Below are 18,480 nucleotides of genomic sequence, written 5' to 3'. Positions count from 1 at the left end.
ATCCTTTAGGGTTGTACGCTTCAATTTTTCGTAAGCGCTCTCCATCCGTTCTGTACCTCTCCTAGGAAATCCAGGAAAATCCCGCCGCTGCCGCCAAATGTTACGGTTACCCTTAGTCTCGCTGAGAGATGGACCGCTTAGTAGCCTGGATCCCTATTGCTAAAGAGGGGAGAAGCTGCTTTCCATAGTATTCTATATGAGTCTCGCAAATATAGAATAATCTCCCTTAGCTGCAGTACAGCTAGGATACCCTTCTGCCCACAAAAACGAGTCAACGCTGCGATTGAGGGTCAAACAAGAACTCAGGACTGGGATGCCCAGCCTGCTTTTTATTAAGGTTACATGCACACAGGGCACTCCCAGGGGGAGAGGGGGGGGAAGCACAAAATCCGCCATCACACATTTAGATAGAGAGCACTGTCCTTTGACAGGCCACAATAGGATTACAGTACTTAAGATAACAAGTTTACAAGTTCATCTTATCAATTAGCAGTCTGGCTCCAGAGGTGATTAGACAATGGGATTGGTTATCACTAAATTTAGAGCTGAGGCCAGCAAACGTGTATTTAGGCAATAGTTTCTAAAAGCTGAATAAAAAGTTAACTCTTTATGAAATGATACTTGTTACAGTTTTCTTGGAGCCCTTCTTAGGCGCTGGCTTGCTGGTTCAGGCATTGCTGCTGGGAAATAAGCTCTTCACAACAAAATAACTAATGCTTCTGTAACAGGAGGATTCTCTGATAATTCAGCCGCTCATAGCCTCATGTCTCAGCATGTAGTTCTGGTTGTGGTTAGGGAGGATTCTCTGATAATTCAGCCGCTCATAGCCTCATCTCTCAGTATGTAGTTCTGGTTGTGGTTAGGGAGGATTCTCTGATAATTCAGCCGCTCATAGCCTCATGTCTCAGCATGTAGTTCTGGTTGTGGTTAGGGAGGATTCTCTGATAATTCAGCCGCTCATAGCCTCATGTCTCAGCATGTAGTTCTGGTTGTGGTTAGGGAGGATTCTCTGATAATTCAGCCGCTCATAGCCTCATGTCTCAGCATGTAGTTCTGGTTGTGGTTAGGGAGGATTCTCTGATAATTCAGCCGCTCATAGCCTCATCTCTCAGTATGTAGTTCTGGTTGTGGTTAGGGAGGATTCTCTGATAATTCAGCCGCTCATAGCCTCATGTCTCAGCATGTAGTTCTGGTTGTGGTTAAGGAGGATTCTCTGATAATTCAGCCGCTCATAGCCTCATGTCTCAGCATGTAGTTCTGGTTGTGGTTAGGGAGGATTCTCTGATAATTCAGCTGCTCATAGCCTCATGTCTCAGCATGTAGTTCTGATTGTGGTTAGGGAGGATTCTCTGATAATTCAGCCGCTCATGGCCTCATGTCTCAGTATGTAGTTCTGGTTGTGGTTAGGGAGGATTCTCTGATAATTCAGCCAATCACAGCCTCACGTCTCAGCATGTAGTTCTGGTTGTGGTTAGGGAGGATTCTCTGATAATTCAGCCGCTCATAGCCTCACGTCTCAGCATGTAGTTCTGGTTGTGGTTAGGGAGGATTCTCTGATAATTCAGCCAATCACAGCCTCATGTCTCAGCATGTAGTTCTGGTTGTGGTTAGGAAGGATTCTCTGATAATTCAGCGGCTCATAGCCTCATGTCTCAGCATGTAGTTCTGGTTGTGGTTAGGGAGGATTCTCTGATAATTCAGCGGCTCATAGCCTCATGTCTCAGCATGTAGTTCTGGTTGTGGTTAGGGAGGATTCTCTGATAATTCAGCCAATCACAGCCTCATGTCTCAGTATGTAGTTCTGGTTGTGGTTAAGGAGGATTCTCTGATAATTCAGCCGCTCATAGCCTCATGTCTCAGCATGTAGTTCTGGTTGTTGTTAGGGAGGATTCTCTGATAATTCAGCCAATCACAGCCTCATGTCTCAGCATGTAGTTCTGGTTGTGGTTAAGGAGGATTCTCTGATAATTCAGCCGCTCATAGCCTCATGTCTCAGCATGTAGTTCTGGTTGTGGTTAGGGAGGATTCTCTGATAATTCAGCTGCTCATAGCCTCATGTCTCAGCATGTAGTTCTGGTTGTGGTTAGGGAGGATTCTCTGATAATTCAGCCAATCACAGCCTCATGTCTCAGCATGTAGTTCTGGTTGTGGTTAGGGAGGATTCTCTGATAATTCAGCCAATCACAGCCTCATGTCTCAGCATGTAGTTCTGGTTGTGGTTAGGGAGGATTCTCTGATAATTCAGCCGCTCATAGCCTCACGTCTCAGCATGTAGTTCTGGTTGTGGTTAAGGAGGATTCTCTGATAATTCAGCCGCTCATAGCCTCATGTCTCAGCATGTAGTTCTGGTTGTGGTTAGGGAGGATTCTCTGATAATTCAGCCGCTCATAGCCTCATGTCTCAGCATGTAGTTCTGGTTGTGGTTAGGGAGGATTCTCTGATAATTCAGCCGCTCAAAGCCTCATGTCTCAGCATGTAGTTCTGGTTGTGGTTAGGGAGGATTCTCTAATAATTCAGCCGCTCATAGCCTCATGTCTCAGCATGTAGTTATGGTTGTGGTTAGGGAGGATTCTCTGATAATTCAGCCGCTCAAAGCCTCATGTCTCAGCATGTAGTTCTGGTTGTGGTTAGGGAGGATTCTCTGATAATTCAGCCGCTCATAGCCTCATGTCTCAGCATGTAGTTCTGGTTGTGGTTAGGGAGGATTCTCTGATAATTCAGCCAATCACAGCCTCATGTCTCAGTATGTAGTTCTGGTTGTAGTTAGGGAGGATTCTCTGATAATTCAGCCGCTCATAGCCTCATGTCTCAGCATGTAGTTCTGGTTGTGGTTAAGGAGGATTCTCTGATAATTCAGCCGCTCATAGCCTCATGTCTCAGCATGTAGTTCTGGTTGTGGTTAAGGAGGATTCTCTGATAATTCAGCCGCTCATAGCCTCATGTCTCAGCATGTAGTTCTGGTTGTGGTTAAGGAGGATTCTCTGATAATTCAGCCGCTCATAGCCTCATGTCTCAGCATGTAGTTCTGGTTGTGGTTAAGGAGGATTCTCTGATAATTCAGCCGCTCATAGCCTCATGTCTCAGCATGTAGTTCTGGTTGTGGTTAAGGAGGATTCTCTGATAATTCAGCCGCTCATAGCCTCATGTTTCAGCATGTAGTTCTGGTTGTGGTTAGGGAGGATTCTCTGATAATTCAGCCGCTCATAGCCTCATGTCTCAGCATGTAGTTCTGGTTGTGGTTAGGGAGGATTATCTAATAATTCAGCCGCTCATAGCCTCATGTCTCAGCATGTAGTTCTGGTTGTAGTTAGGGAGGATTCTCTGATAATTCAGCCGCTCATAGCCTCATATCTCAGCATGTAGTTCTGGTTGTGGTTAGGGAGGATTCTCTAATAATTCAGCCGCTCATAGCCTCATGTCTCAGCATGTAGTTCTGGTTGTGGTTAGGGAGGATTCTCTGATAATTCAGCCGCTCATAGCCTCATGTCTCAGCATGTAGTTCTGGTTGTGGTTAGGGAGGATTCTCTGATAATTCAGCCGCTCATAGCCTCATGTCTCAGCATGTAGTTCTGGTTGTGGTTAGGGAGGATTCTCTGATAATTCAGCCAATCACAGCCTCATGTCTCAGCATGTAGTTCTGGTTGTACTGGGTCAGATGTGACTTGCGTTGTTATATAAGGTGCTGGATGCCAGGCTCAGTATACGCTCTGCTATACAGCTGCTCTGCGTATGAACTTCTTGCACCATAAATATGTTGTGGCTGCACACAGCCCGTACCTGAGGGTGAGACACACAGTAAGTCAGCTATTTCTCACAGCGCAGGGAGCAGAAATAACAAAATGTAAGCTTACTTGGCAGGGAGAGTCCACAACTTCATTACTATTGGGAAATTAACACCTGGCCATCAGGAGGAGGCAAAGACACCCAAGCCAAAACGTATAAAGAAAACAAATAGAGAAAAACAATGGATGTTGAGGATCTCACTTTTTATAGACACAACTGACATGCTATCAGTATCCAGCAAGGGAATGTTAAGCAGAATGGAAGATGGATTACATAAGCAAAAAGCAGGAAATCATGAGTTTGATTATATCACTGAAAACTCTGATAGTTCCCAAAAAAGAAGTGTAATAAAGGTTAAAGATCCTTATGCAGGGTTAATATTTGTAAGCAAGAGACAATCAGCTTATATCCCCAAATGAGTTCTTATACTTGCTGTTCTTTGGAGAGGAGAGGATAATAGGAGCCTTATATGGTAAATAAACAGGGAGTAACTGGTTTGCAGAGCGGTAGCAGCGGAAGAGAAGACTGCAGAGGGAGTTAGAGGTGACCCGGCCAATGCAGAGCAGGAAGAGAAGACTGCAGAAGGAGTTAGAGGTGATCCGGCCAATGCAGAGCAGTAGCAGCGGAAGAGAAGACTGCAGAAGGAGTTAGAGGTGATCCGGCCAATGCAGAGCAGTAGCAGCGGAAGAGAAAACTGCAGAGGGAGTAAGAGGTGACCCGGCCAATGCAGAGCGGTAGCAGCGGAAGAGAAGACTGCAGAAGGAGTTAGAGGTGATCCGGCCAATGCAGAGCAGTAGCAGCGGAAGAGAAGACTGCAGAAGGAGTTAGAGGTGATCCGGCCAATGCAGAGCAGTAGCAGCGGAAGAGAAGACTGCAGAAGGAGTTAGAGGTGATCCGGCCAATGCAGAGCAGTAGCAGCGGAAGAGAAAACTGCAGAGGGAGTTAGAGGTGATCCGGCCAATGCAGAGCAGTAGCAGCGGAAGAGAAGACTGCAGAAGGAGTTAGAGGTGATCCGGCCAATGCAGAGCAGTAGCAGCGGAAGAGAAGACTGCAGAGGGAGTTAGAGGTGATCCGGCCAATGCAGAGCGGTAGCAGCGGAAGAGAAGACTGCAGAGGGGGTTAGAGGTGATCCGGCCAATGCAGAGCAGTAGCAGCGGAAGAGAAGACTGCAGAAGGAGTTAGAGGTGATCCGGCCAATGCAGAGCAGTAGCAGCGGAAGAGAAGACTGCAGAGGGAGTTAGAGGTGATCCGGCCAATGCAGAGCGGTAGCAGCGGAAGAGAAGACTGCAGAGGGGGTTAGAGGTGATCCGGCCAATGCAGAGCAGTAGCAGAGCAGCGGAAGTGGAGACTGCAGAGGGGGTTAGTGGTGATCCGGCCATTGCAGAGCGGTAGCAGAGGAAGAGGAGACTGCAGAGGGGGTTAGAGGTGATCCGGTCAATGCAGAGCGGTAGCAGCGGAAGTGGAGACTGCAGAGAGAGTGGAGATGATCCAGCCAATGCAGAGCGGTAGCAGCGGAAGAGGAGATTGCAGAGGTAGTTACAGGTGATCCGGCCAATGCAGAGCAGAAGCAGCGGAAGAGAAGACTGCAGAGGGGGTTAGAGGTGATCCGGCCAATGCAGAGCAGTAGCAGAGCAGCGGAAGTGGAGACTGCAGAGGGGGTTAGTGGTGATCCGGCCATTGCAGAGCGGTAGCAGAGGAAGAGGAGACTGCAGAGGGGGTTAGAGGTGATCCGGTCAATGCAGAGCGGTAGCAGCGGAAGTGAAGACTGCAGAGGGGGTTAGAGGTGATCCGGCCAATGCAGAGCAGTAGCAGCGGAAGAGAAGACTGCAGAAGGAGTTACAGGTGATGCGGCCAATGCAGAGCAGTAGCAGCGGAAGAGAAGACTTCAGAGGGGGTTAGAGGTGATCCGGCCAATGCAGAGCGTAAGCAGCGGAAGAGGAGACTGCAGAGGGGGTTAGAGGTGACCCGGCCAATGCAGAGCGGTAGCAGCGGAAGAGAAGACTGCAGAAGGAGTTAGAGGTGATCCGGCCAATGCAGAGCAGTAGCAGCGGAAAAGAAGACTGCAGAGGGAGTTAGAGGTGATCCGGCCAATGCAGAGCGGTAGCAGCGGAAGAGAAGACTGCAGAGGGGGTTAGAGGTGATCCGGCCAATGCAGAGCAGTAGCAGCGGAAGAGAAGACTGCAGAAGGAGTTAGAGGTGATCCGGCCAATGCAGAGCAGTAGCAGAGCAGCGGAAGTGGAGACTGCAGAGGGGGTTAGTGGTGATCCGGCCAATGCAGAGCGGTAGCAGAGGAAGAGGAGACTGCAGAGGGGGTTAGAGGTGATCCGGTCAATGCAGAGCGGTAGCAGCGGAAGTGGAGACTGCAGAGAGAGTGGAGATGATCCAGCCAATGCAGAGCGGTAGCAGCGGAAGAGGAGATTGCAGAGGTAGTTAGAGGTGAACCGGCCAATGCAGAGCGGTAGCAGATGAAGAGGAGACTGCAGAGGGAGTTAGAGGTGACCCGGCCAATGCAGAGCGGTAGCAGATGAAGAGGAGACTGCAGAGGGAGTTAGAGGTGATCCGGCCAATGCAGAGAAGTAGCAGAGAAAGTGGAGACTGCAGAGGGAGTTAGAAGTGATCCGGTTGATGCAGAGCGGTAGCAGAGGAAGAGGAGACTGCAGAGGGAGTTAGAGGTAATCCGGCCAATGCAGAGAGGTAGCAGAGGAGTCTGCAGAGGGGGTTAGAGGTGATCCGGTTGATGCAGAGCGGTAGCAGCGGAAGTGGAGACTGCAGAGAGAGTGGAGATGATCCAGCCAATGCAGAGCGGTAGCAGCGGAAGAGGAGACTGCAGAGGGAGTTAGAGGTGATCCGGCCAATGCAGAGAGGTAGCAGAGGAGTCTGCAGAGGGGGTTAGTGGTGATCCGGTTGATGCAGAGCGGTAGCAGCGGAAGTGGAGACTGCAGAGAGAGTGGAGATGATCCAGCCAATGCAGAGCGGTAGCAGCGGAAGAGGAGACTGCAGAGGGAGTTAGAGGTGATCCGGCCAATGCAGAGAGGTAGCAGAGGAGTCTGCAGAGGGGGTTAGTGGTGATCCGGTTGATGCAGAGCGGTAGCAGCGGAAGTGGAGACTGCAGAGAGAGTGGAGATGATCCGGCCAATGCAGAGCGGTAGCAGAGAAAGTGGAGACTGCAGAGGGAGTTAGAGGTGATCCGGCCAATGCAGAGCGGTAGCAGAGGAAGAGGAGACTGCAGAGGGAGTTAGAAGTGATCCGGTTGATGCAGAGCGGTAGCAGAGGAAGAGGAGACTGCAGAGGGAGTTAGAGGTGATCCGGCCAATGCAGCGCGGTAGCAGCAGAAGTGGAGACTGCAGAGGGAGTTAGAGGTGATCCGGCCAATGCAGAGCGGTAGCAGAGGAAGAGGAGACTGCAGAGGGAGTTAGAAGTGATCCGGTTGATGCAGAGCGGTAGCAGAGGAAGAGGAGACTGCAGAGGGAGTTAGAGGTGATCCGGCCAATGCAGCGCGGTAGCAGCAGAAGTGGAGACTGCAGAGGGAGTTAGAGATAATCCGGCCAATGCAGAGAGGTAGCAGAGGAGTCTGCAGAGGGAGTTAGAGGTGACCCGGCCAATGCAGCGCGGTAGCAGCAGAAGTGGAGACTGTGGAGTGAGAAAGAGATGATCCGGTCACCTGATTCAGCTACGGAGAAGTAAGGAGCTCATGAATATCACAGGTGCAGACAACCAACGGCAGAAAGTGTCACAGGAGGCAGCAAAGCTGGAGGTAAGTTAAGCTTAGACAAAAGCTGTAGGCAACACACAACTTGCAATAATCAAGTGAGGTGTTGATGAAGAGGCAGAGCTTAAATAGGGAGAGATAATTGGGTGGTACTATGAGCTTAAAGGGAAAGAATCATGACAGGTATAGAGGTGCCAGAAGATAAGGAAAACCCACGGCCGAAAAACACCGGGCGGGGTTGTGAACTCTCCCTGCTAGGAAAGAAAATAATTTATCAGGTAAGCATACATTTTGTTTTCTTTCCAAAGGCAGGGAGAGTCTATGGCTTCATTCATTACTGTTGGGAAACCAACACCCAAGCTAGAGAGTACACAGAATGAAATGGGAGGGAAAATAAGGCAGGTGGACCTAATCTGAAGGGACCACCCCTTGAAGCACCATGCTCCCAAAAGAAGCCTCAGCTGAGGCAAAAACATCAAACTTGTAGACAGTAGAAAAAGCATGTAAAGAGGACCAGGTAGCCGCCTTACAAATCTGCTCCATATAAGCTTCGTTCTTAAAGGAGAGGACACTGCACGGGTACAATGAGCCATAATCCTCTCAGGAGGCTGCTTTCCAGTTTCCTCATAAGCCAAACCGATGATACCTCTCAGCCAAAAGCAAAGAGTAGTCACAGGGGTTGTCTGGCCCTAGCGCTTACCAGCATACACAAAAAACAAGGAAAAAGACAGTCTAAAAATCTTTGGTAGCATGAAGATAAAACATCAAAGCACAAACTACATCAAGAATGTAACAAACGCTCCTTCTGAGAGGAGGAATAGGGACAAAAGGAAGAAACTACAATTTCCTAGTTGATATTACGGTCCAAAAAACACCAAAGGAGTAAAAACGAACTTGGTACGCAAAAAAGCCTTGTCCGCATGGAAAATAAGATAAGGGGATCACACTGCAAAGCGAGCAGAAGAAATTGCCAACAAAAACTTTCCATGACAAAAGTTTAACATCAACAGAATGTATAGGTTCAAACGAAGCCCTTTGAAGAACACAAAGCCCTTTAAAGAATACCAAGAACAAGATTAAGGCTCCAAAGAGGAGCAACTGACTAAACACAGGTCTGATTCTAACCAGGGCCTGAAAAAAGGACTGAACGTCAGGAAGATTAGCCAATTTCATGTGTAGTAGAACAGAAACAGTCAGAGATCAGATACTTGATAGAACCGGCAGATAAACCCTTCTCCAGACCATTTTGGAGAAACAAAATAATTTGAGTAAACTTTACCTTGTGCCAAGGGAAACCTCGTTCCTCACACCAAGCTACAAAAAGGTATGCCACACTTAGTAAAAATACACAGAGTAACAGGCATATGAGCCTGAATAAGGGTATTGATGAGCCTCTCAGGAAAAAAAAAACTTATTTTGGATAGCACTAAGCGTACGATTGTCACGCAGACAGCCTCAGAGAATCCAAATTTTGGAAAAGGAACAGACCTTGGAGGAGAAGGACCTCTCGCTGAGGAAACTTCCAAGGAAGAGAAGAAGATCCTCACTAGGTCTGCTAACCAAGACCTACAAGGCCACGCTGGAGCAAACTATATCACAGAGGCCCGCTTCTATTTGATGCAGACGATTCCCCCGGAGAAGGATGAAGCGTAGAAAACACATAAAGGAGATTGAAACCTCCATAGAACTGCTAACACGACCACCAACACTGCTTGAGTATCTCTCGATCTCTATCTGAATCAGGGAAGTTTGCAAACCGCAAAAAGGAATTAATAAATCCCTAGGCCCTGACTCCCATGGAGGACCGATCCTGTACGCAATCCTAAGTGGCTGTCCTCCTTTCAGGATTTGAAGATAGCCCTGACCGAGACGACAGTCTGTCCCCCTACATGATCTGGTCCCAAAGCGGGGGCCGACCCTTTAAGCCGACCTGTTATCAGAGGAGGACTTCCAAAACTGCCTGCTCTAGATCCTAAGATTGGATAGGTTTCTAGGAAGTCTTAGGACGGTCAGACTTGGAAGAGGCCGGATAAGTGACCCTTTGGTCTAGACTAGAACCATCCCAGACAAGGGAACACCCCAAAAGGTTATAAGATAGAGAGAACGGTTTCCATGCTTCTCCCATTCCCTAGAAATTATGTCCGCCATGCATGCTAGAAAGGAAAGACCTCAGGAACCCTGGTGCTAAAATCATCATACCTGTCAAGCCTAAGTATCTTAGACTCAATAGAAGGTTAGATTCAGGTACATGCGGAGATGATAAAAAACCTCCGGAAAGAGAAAATGTTAAAGCCTAAATCTGAAAGTTATTTCCTCAGGTTCCGCTGGATCCTTCCGCAGCAGAGTCTGAATCAGCTAGTTGGCTTTCAGAATCTACTGTGGCATGCTCACTCTCAGGATGTTGATATAACACGACTAAAGCAGGCTCTAAATGAGCACTGAGTCGTGAATCTGAGGAAATACGACAAACCTTTCTCTTTCTCTCACCTGAGACGGGTAAGACACTCGACTGTAACTGTGCTGCAAAGTCCACTGGGTAAATAAATACTCCAAGGTTACTGCCTGTGCAACATAAGGGACGGGGACTGAGGAAAAAGGTTGCAATAAATCCTGGACCGCAGAGTCCTGGGAGGTGGAGGGCTCTGAAGGATTAATTCTACTAGGGAAATAGAAATAGTAGCTTCCTTCATGACTTTACAAATTAATATGTAGGAGACTCACCAACAAAAACATAAATTATACTTACCTGATCATTTTCTTTTCTTCAGATGGAAAGATTCCACAGCTGCATTCATTACATGTGGGAATACAAAACCTGGCCACCAGGAGGAGGCAAAGACAGCCCAGCCAAAGGCTTAAATACTCCTCCCACTTCCCTCATCCTCCAGTCATTCTGGCGAGGGAACAAGGAACAGTAGGAGAAATATCAGGGTGAAAAAGGTGCCAGAAGAATAAAAATAACAGACGCCACATAGAAAAACACGGGCGGGGAGCTGTGGACTCTTTCCATCTGAAGAAAAGAAAATTATCAGGTAAGCATAATTTATGTTTTTCTTCATAAATGGAAAGAGTCCACAGCTGCATTCATTGCTTTTGGGAAAACAATACCCAAGCTATAGAGGACACTGAATGCCAAACGGGATGGAACAAGAGGCGGCCCATTCTGAGGGCACCAGGCCTACAAACCCTACCCAAAAAAAACTGCTTCGCCCGAAGCCGATAAAGCTTAGAAAAAGGAAAAGGCCCCAAAGACAATGACCCGCAGATAGTCCATAAGACCTTGCTAGGGACAGCAGAAAGGACTTGACCGAGCCAACCCGCCCCCAGGAGACACCGCCGCCCAGCAGTCGGTCCCCAATGTCCCACTGCTTACAAGAGAAAGGGATCAAGCACCAAAAACTCCCCCCAAAAAAGGAGAAAACGTGAAAGAAAAAAATCAAGGTTCCCCGAAGGGGCCCCAAATAAAGTACAACCGGTTCCATGAAAAAATGAAAAAAGGAACCCTGAGAACCAAGCCAAGCTTACAGAGACCTGAAACGGTCTTGAGAAACAGGCAGGAAACGAGAAACCACAGCACCCACAGTGGGTATGCAAACTCTCAGCCTTCAGGTAGTGAAGCCGCTAAGCTCACCACTAGACCACAGCACCCACAGTGGGTATGCAAACTCTCAGCCTTCAGGTAGTGAAGCCGCTAAGCTCACCACTAGACCAAAACAGCAGGTCAGCCCCCGAAATACGCAGAAACCACAGCACCCACAGTGGGAATGCAAACTCTCAGCCTTCAGGTAGTGAAGCCGCTAAAGCTCACCACTAGACCAAAACAGCAGGTCAGCCCCTGAAATACACAGAAACCACAGCACCCACAGTGGGAATGCAAACTCTCAGCCTTCAGGTAGTGAAGCCGCTAAAGCTCACCACTAGACCAAAACAGCAGGTCAGCCCCTGAAATACGCAGAAACCACAGCACCCACAGTGGGTATGCAAACTCTCAGCCTTCAGGTAGTGAAGCCGCTAAGCTCACCACTAGACCACAGCACCCACAGTGGGTATGCAAACTCTCAGCCTTCAGGTAGTGAAGCCGCTAAAGCTCACCACTAGACCAAAACAGCAGGTCAGCCCCCGAAATACGCAGAAACCACAGCACCCACAGTGGGTATGCAAACTCTCAGCCTTCAGGTAGTGAAGCCGCTAAAGCTCACCACTAGACCAAAACAGCAGGTCAGCCCCCGAAATACACAGAAACCACAGCACCCACAGTGGGTATGCAAACTCTCAGCCTTCAGGTAGTGAAGCCGCTAAAGCTCACCACTAGACCACAGCACCCACAGTGGGTATGCAAACTCTCAGCCTTCAGGTAGTGAAGCCGCTAAGCTCACCACTAGACCAAAACAGCACCCACAGTGGGAATGCAAACTCTCAGCCTTCAGGTAGTGAAGCCGCTAAAGCTCACCACTAGACCAAAACAGCAGGTCAGCCCCCGAAATACGCAGAAACCACAGCACCCACAGTGGGAATGCAAACTCTCAGCCTTCAGGTAGTGAAGCCGCTAAAGCTCACCACTAGACCAAAACAGCAGGTCAGCCCCTGAAATACGCAGAAACCACAGCACCCACAGTGGGAATGCAAACTCTCAGCCTTCAGATAGTGAAGCCGCTAAAGCTCACCACTAGACCAAAACAGCAGGTCAGCCCCCGAAATACGCAGAAACCACAGCACCCACAGTGGGAATGCAAACTCTCAGCCTTCAGGTAGTGAAGCCGCTAAAGCTCACCACTAGACCAAAACAGCAGGTCAGCCCCTGAAATACACAGAAACCACAGCACCCACAGTGGGAATGCAAACTCTCAGCCTTCAGGTAGTGAAGCCGCTAAGCTCACCACTAGACCACAGCACCCACAGTGGGTATGCAAACTCTCAGCCTTCAGGTAGTGAAGCCGCTAAAGCTCACCACTAGACCAAAACAGCAGGTCAGCCCCCGAAATACGCAGAAACCACAGCACCCACAGTGGGTATGCAAACTCTCAGCCTTCAGGTAGTGAAGCCGCTAAAGCTCACCACTAGACCAAAACAGCAGGTCAGCCCCCGAAATACGCAGAAACCACAGCACCCACAGTGGGTATGCAAACTCTCAGCCTTCAGGTAGAGAAGCCGCTAAAGCTCACCACTAGACCAAAACAGCAGGTCAGCCCCTGAAATACGCAGAAACCACAGCACCCACAGTGGGAATGCAAACTCTCAGCCTTCAGATAGTGAAGCCGCTAAAGCTCACCACTAGACCAAAACAGCAGGTCAGCCCCCGAAATACGCAGAAACCACAGCACCCACAGTGGGAATGCAAACTCTCAGCCTTCAGGTAGTGAAGCCGCTAAAGCTCACCACTAGACCAAAACAGCAGGTCAGCCCCTGAAATACACAGAAACCACAGCACCCACAGTGGGAATGCAAACTCTCAGCCTTCAGGTAGTGAAGCCGCTAAAGCTCACCACTAGACCAAAACAGCAGGTCAGCCCCTGAAATACGCAGAAACCACAGCACCCACAGTGGGTATGCAAACTCACAGCCTTCAGGTAGTGAAGCCGCTAAAGCTCACCACTAGACCAAAACAGCAGGTCAGCCCCTGAAATACGCAGAAACCACAGCACCCACAGTGGGAATGCAAACTCTCAGCCTTCAGGTAGTGAAGCCGCTAATCTCACCACTAGACCACAGCACCCACAGTGGGTATGCAAACTCTCAGCCTTCAGGTAGTGAAGCCGCTAAGCTCACCACTAGACCACAGCACCCACAGTGGGAATGCAAACTCTCAGCCTTCAGGTAGTGAAGCCGCTAAGCTCACCACTAGACCACAGCACCCACAGTGGGTATGCAAACTCTCAGCCTTCAGGTAGTGAAGCCGCTAAAGCTCACCACTAGACCAAAACAGCAGGTCAGCCCCCAAAATACGCAGAAACCACAGCACCCACAGTGGGAATGCAAACTCTCCGCCTTCAGGTAGTGAAGCCGCTAAAGCTCACCACTAGACCAAAACAGCAGGTCAGCCCCCGAAATACGCAGAAACCACAGCACCCACAGTGGGAATGCAAACTCTCAGCCTTCAGGTAGTGAAGCCGCTAAAGCTCACCACTAGACCAAAACAGCAGGTCAGCCCCTGAAATACGCAGAAACCACAGCACCCACAGTGGGAATGCAAACTCTCAGCCTTCAGGTAGTGAAGCCGCTAAAGCTCACCACTAGACCAAAACAGCAGGTCAGCCCCCGAAATACACAGAAACCACAGCACCCACAGTGGGTATGCAAACTCTCAGCCTTCAGGTAGTGAAGCCGCTAATCTCACCACTAGACCACAGCACCCACAGTGGGTATGCAAACTCTCAGCCTTCAGGTAGTGAAGCCGCTAAAGCTCACCACTAGACCAAAACAGCAGGTCAGCCCCCGAAATACGCAGAAACCACAGCACCCACAGTGGGTATGCAAACTCTCAGCCTTCAGGTAGTGAAGCCGCTAAAGCTCACCACTAGACCAAAACAGCAGGTCAGCCCCTGAAATACATAGAAACCACAGCACCCACAGTGGGTATGCAAACTCTCAGCCTTCAGGTAGTGAAGCCGCTAAAGCTCACCACTAGACCAAAACAGCAGGTCAGACCCCGAAATACACAGAAACCACAGCACCCACAGTGGGTATGCAAACTCTCAGCCTTCAGGTAGTGAAGCCGCTAATCTCACCACTAGACCACAGCACCCACAGTGGGTATGCAAACTCACAGCCTTCAGGTAGTGAAGCCGCTAAAGCTCACCACTAGACCAAAACAGGTCAGACCCCGGAATACACAGAAACCACAGCACCCACAGTGGGTATGCAAACTCTCAGCCTTCAGGTAGTGAAGCCGCTAAAGCTCACCACTAGACCAAAACAGCAGGTCAGCCCCTGAAATACGCAGAAACCACAGCACCCACAGTGGGAATGCAAACTCTCAGCCTTCAGGTAGTGAAGCCGCTAAAGCTCACCACTAGACCAAAACAGCAGGTCAGCCCCTGAAATACACAGAAACCACAAGGTTAAGACCGGGAACAGAAACCAAGAAGAAAACTTCTAAATATAATGCAACTGCATCTTAAAAGACAACTGAAGAACAAGTCCTCAAGTCACAAAGAACTCAGAACATCGAAACATTCACAGATCGAACACGTGCAGCAAGCCTAGATAAGTGAACCCACACGCTACAGTCATACCAGGATGACTCTGAAAAGAGCAGCTGAAAAGAGATATCAAATCCTAATTGCCAGACTGCTAAACATCCACAAAACAGTGGGCACATCACAGGCTATCCAAAAGCCATCAGTCCTTCTCAAATATCTTGAACACAGAGAAAGCACAAAACCTCAAGAAGGCTCACCAAGCCTTAAAAGGCCAGAGGACAACCACATCTCAGATCCTGTTCCACACTGGACAAGCCCAAGCGACAGGCAGGTCTGAAAAACAGGGGAACAGAAAGGACCCCAAACACCAACCCCTAGGGAAGGACAGAATGGGGTGAACTCGTCACCCCCACAAAACTTGGGTGCTAACCCAAGAGCTCCCTCAAATAGGTACTGCCAAAGATAACCCATAGGAGATGAACATCGCAAATGCAGAAGATTCCTATGAGAACCCATCATAACTGACAGTCTCAACATGAAGATTCCAATCTCCACAGAAAGAACAGCACAAGCCAGAAAAGCAAACTGCTCACCCTTACAGGATAAAAATACCTGTTCCAACCTCCTGCACACAAAACAGGACAACAGCCCACCAGAGAGGAAAAAACCCTTCATAAGAAGGACCAAACAACCCCCCAAAGGGAAGTGCACATATAAGGACAGTGCACATGCTCACAAGGCTAAGGACAGTGCACATGCTCACAAGGCATGGGCCAGGTCTGATGAAAACAAAAGCCAAATGAAAAACATCCAGATGTCCCGAAGAACACAGAGAGAACTCCCCACAAAGGAGAATATTCTTTGTTCAAAGGACAAGTCAAGCCATAAGTAGCGCATCCGAGAGCGCCCAGAACCTGGCCAAGCTGCTAGCAGGCTTAAAGGGACATTAAACCACAACATTTTCTTTCATGATTCATAACATTTTTAAAAAGTTTCCAATTTACTTCTATGATCAAATTTATTTAATTCTCATGTTATTCCTTGTTGAAGAGATACCTAGGTAGGTAGAGTGCACATGCCTGAAGCCCTACATGACAGGAAATAGTGCTGCCATCTAGTGCTCCTGCTAATGTATAACATTGTTGTAAAACTGCTGCTATATAGTGCTGCAGACACGTGCACTCTCTTGAGCTTACATTTCTGCTTTTTAACAAAGGATAACAAGAAAACAAAGAAAAATTGATAATAGAAGTAAATTAGAAAGTTGTTTAAAATGTTATGTTCTATCTAAATCATGAAAGAAAACTTTTGGGTTTTTATGTCTCTTTAACTAGCCATTCCTTAGGCCACAGCCTATATTCCCTGGGAAAAACTGACCAGCCACAGGATTATAAGCTTCTGAACTTCCAGAAAGATCCCAAACAAAAACTATAGGCCCGAGCCCCAGAATTGTTTAAAACAAACACCCCAGGGAACACGAATACCTGTCTGAAAAATCACCTCACCTGGGAATAACCGGACTAGCCCGGAGATTCACTCACCAATCTCAACCCAAAAGGAAGAGAACGCCCCCTACAAGAGTCCAAACACTCGAAAAAGGAGCTGGCACACAACAGAGGCGTGCCAAGACTTCTAGAGACCAAGGAAGAATCTTGAGGAGCAAAGTCACTCGAAGAGCGAGTAGAACAAAGGTAAGTCTCCATATCTCCTCAGAGTATGCAACCGGAGGACCACACCCAAGGAAAAAGAAGGCAGAGGATCCAAAACCCCGGTAGAACAAAACCCCCAAGTGAATCTCGGAGAAGGAGACAACATGGCCTAACGTCCCTGATAGGGAAACAAACTCCCGAATAAGGAAAAACCACACAGCCCTCCCCATAAAGCGGTTAAAACCGCTAAGCAGAAAATGGACAAGGCCCAAAAATCTAGACCCGAGGGAAGAGAACCTCAAAAGGAACAAGTCCAAAAAGGACAATACCACGGAGCCCCTGAAAGGCAAGACCGTCAGGGCCGGCGGCAAGGAGGCCCAGAGTCCTCCACCTCCCAACCCACGCAGGGAAGGAAAAACTCCTCTTTCCGACGAAATAACGGAAAACAGAGTGTGTTGCAGCAGAACTTCACCGAGTCCCAGTCGACCAGCTAGAGGGGCTAATAAGGACTGAACCAATCTCCCACGCCTCACGGACCCTCACAGAATGCTTAGCTGAATAACACAAATAATAATGTGAACATTCAGCGCCTCAACCGGACCAGTCAGGCGCCACATGTCTGAAATAGGCCACAAGAAAGAAGGGTCCGAACCCAATCAGGACCAGCCTGAAACTCAGGGTCGATACTGTCAAGGCCACAAACATCCCCAGGGATGGGCATTAGAAAGCAACATTTTTTTTTCTTTTGAAACATAGGACTAACATGTCCTCACATCAAACAAACTTCCGTAGAAGTAAACTGTGCAATCAAAAATCACGAGGGTCGATTCCAGAAAAAATTACCGAAGGAAATACATAAACATGAGCTCAAATAAAAAACCATCCTAACCGGATAAAGCCAAGGCAACCCTTAGGTTATCGCCCAAGAAGAACAGACACACCCGCAGGACCGGATCATGTTCTTCCAGCTCAGGACTAGAAAGGATACTCAATAAACAAGGCAATAAGATGACTTCATCCTCAAATAGCTAATTCTGCAAGCTGATCGAAGTAGAAGACTGAGAATTCCCGTATTCGTTAAGGATGGGATCCTCCAACAATGCCAGAATGTGCCTCAAAAGGACACAAAGGCACACCAGTCTATAACGAAAGGCACAGCATACCCTCGCCGCAGCAGAAGACGACCCTGAAGGTTGACCCCCTGAAGCCTCAGGGACAGTTGTTCCCTCCGATAGTTGAGCAGGCCATCCCATGCCTGAAGAGCCCCGGTCAACTGAACACGTACAATTATGTAAGCACACTTCTGGGAGCTGCAGATGCGCCAGCACCATAGTAATGGACATGCAAAAACGTGCCATAAGGTCCGGGGGGAACAAGCCACCTTCCAGAGAAGGATAAGAAAAATCTTGGTTACCTGCATGTGTAGTAAGAGTTGGTGGTAGGGAACTCGCCACTCGGGGGAACGGGACCCCCAGAGACTGATAGCTCAGCGGCTCCTTGATTCAATTCGTATTCCTCACAAGAAATAGACTGAGTCAGAGACGTTCATCTCCCCATTATCAGAATCCTCCATAACTGGGTTATTGAATACAAATAAACGGACCAAATATGAAAAGCAAACGCCACCTGACACCCACAATGGCTGGGGCACTCACCGCCTCCTAGGACCCAACACCAGTGGAACAGAAATATTCCGTCGTCACACGGTCAGGAATGCAGTAATGGAGTCAAAACGTGACCATGCCCGGTCACCAGGTGCACTGTGCGGTCCAGAAAAAGCACGCTCAACCGTAAAGGACGCATTACTTCCAAAGGCCGTTATGTTCCTAGCCAAGAGCATAAGTAACACCACACATAAGCAGGTCAAATCACATAAACATGATTAAAAAACCCTCTGTTCAATAACCCCCCACAGGAGATATTAACCCTTGATTCCAAGATACAAAAGGAGCCTCACTGAGGCCCTGAGTTATAGTTAGTCCCGCAAGGTGTAGCCTCTCGGGAAATCTTTTGTAATACCAGGCAATCATAAAGAAAGAAAATGAAACGATCATACCGGAATCTGCGCCGTGGAACAGGAACACGGCCCTTCAAGTGTAACAGATAGTAGCGTCGCCTCTGCCATGGACTTGAGAGAAGAAAGCAGGCAGCAAAACTCGTCAATGCTGATTGCTTGTGGAGCTGTTAATATGAGTCGGGG

General features: G+C 48.5%; 1 protein-coding gene across 2 annotated transcripts in view; it reads right to left on the bottom strand.

Moving 5' to 3' along the window:
- Positions 1-283: 283 nt before the first annotated feature.
- The window catches only part of LOC128643001 (surfeit locus protein 1), a 182,515-nt gene continuing 164,318 nt past the window's right edge, over positions 284-18,480 (bottom strand). For both annotated transcript variants that reach the window (XM_053695921.1, XM_053695920.1), the window contains one exon: positions 284-3,777. In XM_053695921.1, the coding sequence (XP_053551896.1) occupies positions 3,671-3,777 (107 nt within the window). In that variant the 3' untranslated portion in view covers positions 284-3,670. The remainder of the gene's footprint in view (positions 3,778-18,480) is intronic.

This window comes from Bombina bombina, chromosome 12 (genome assembly GCF_027579735.1).
Source record: "Bombina bombina isolate aBomBom1 chromosome 12, aBomBom1.pri, whole genome shotgun sequence".
Taxonomy (NCBI): Eukaryota; Metazoa; Chordata; class Amphibia; order Anura; family Bombinatoridae; genus Bombina; species Bombina bombina.
This window is presented reverse-complemented; position numbering and strand designations above follow the sequence as displayed.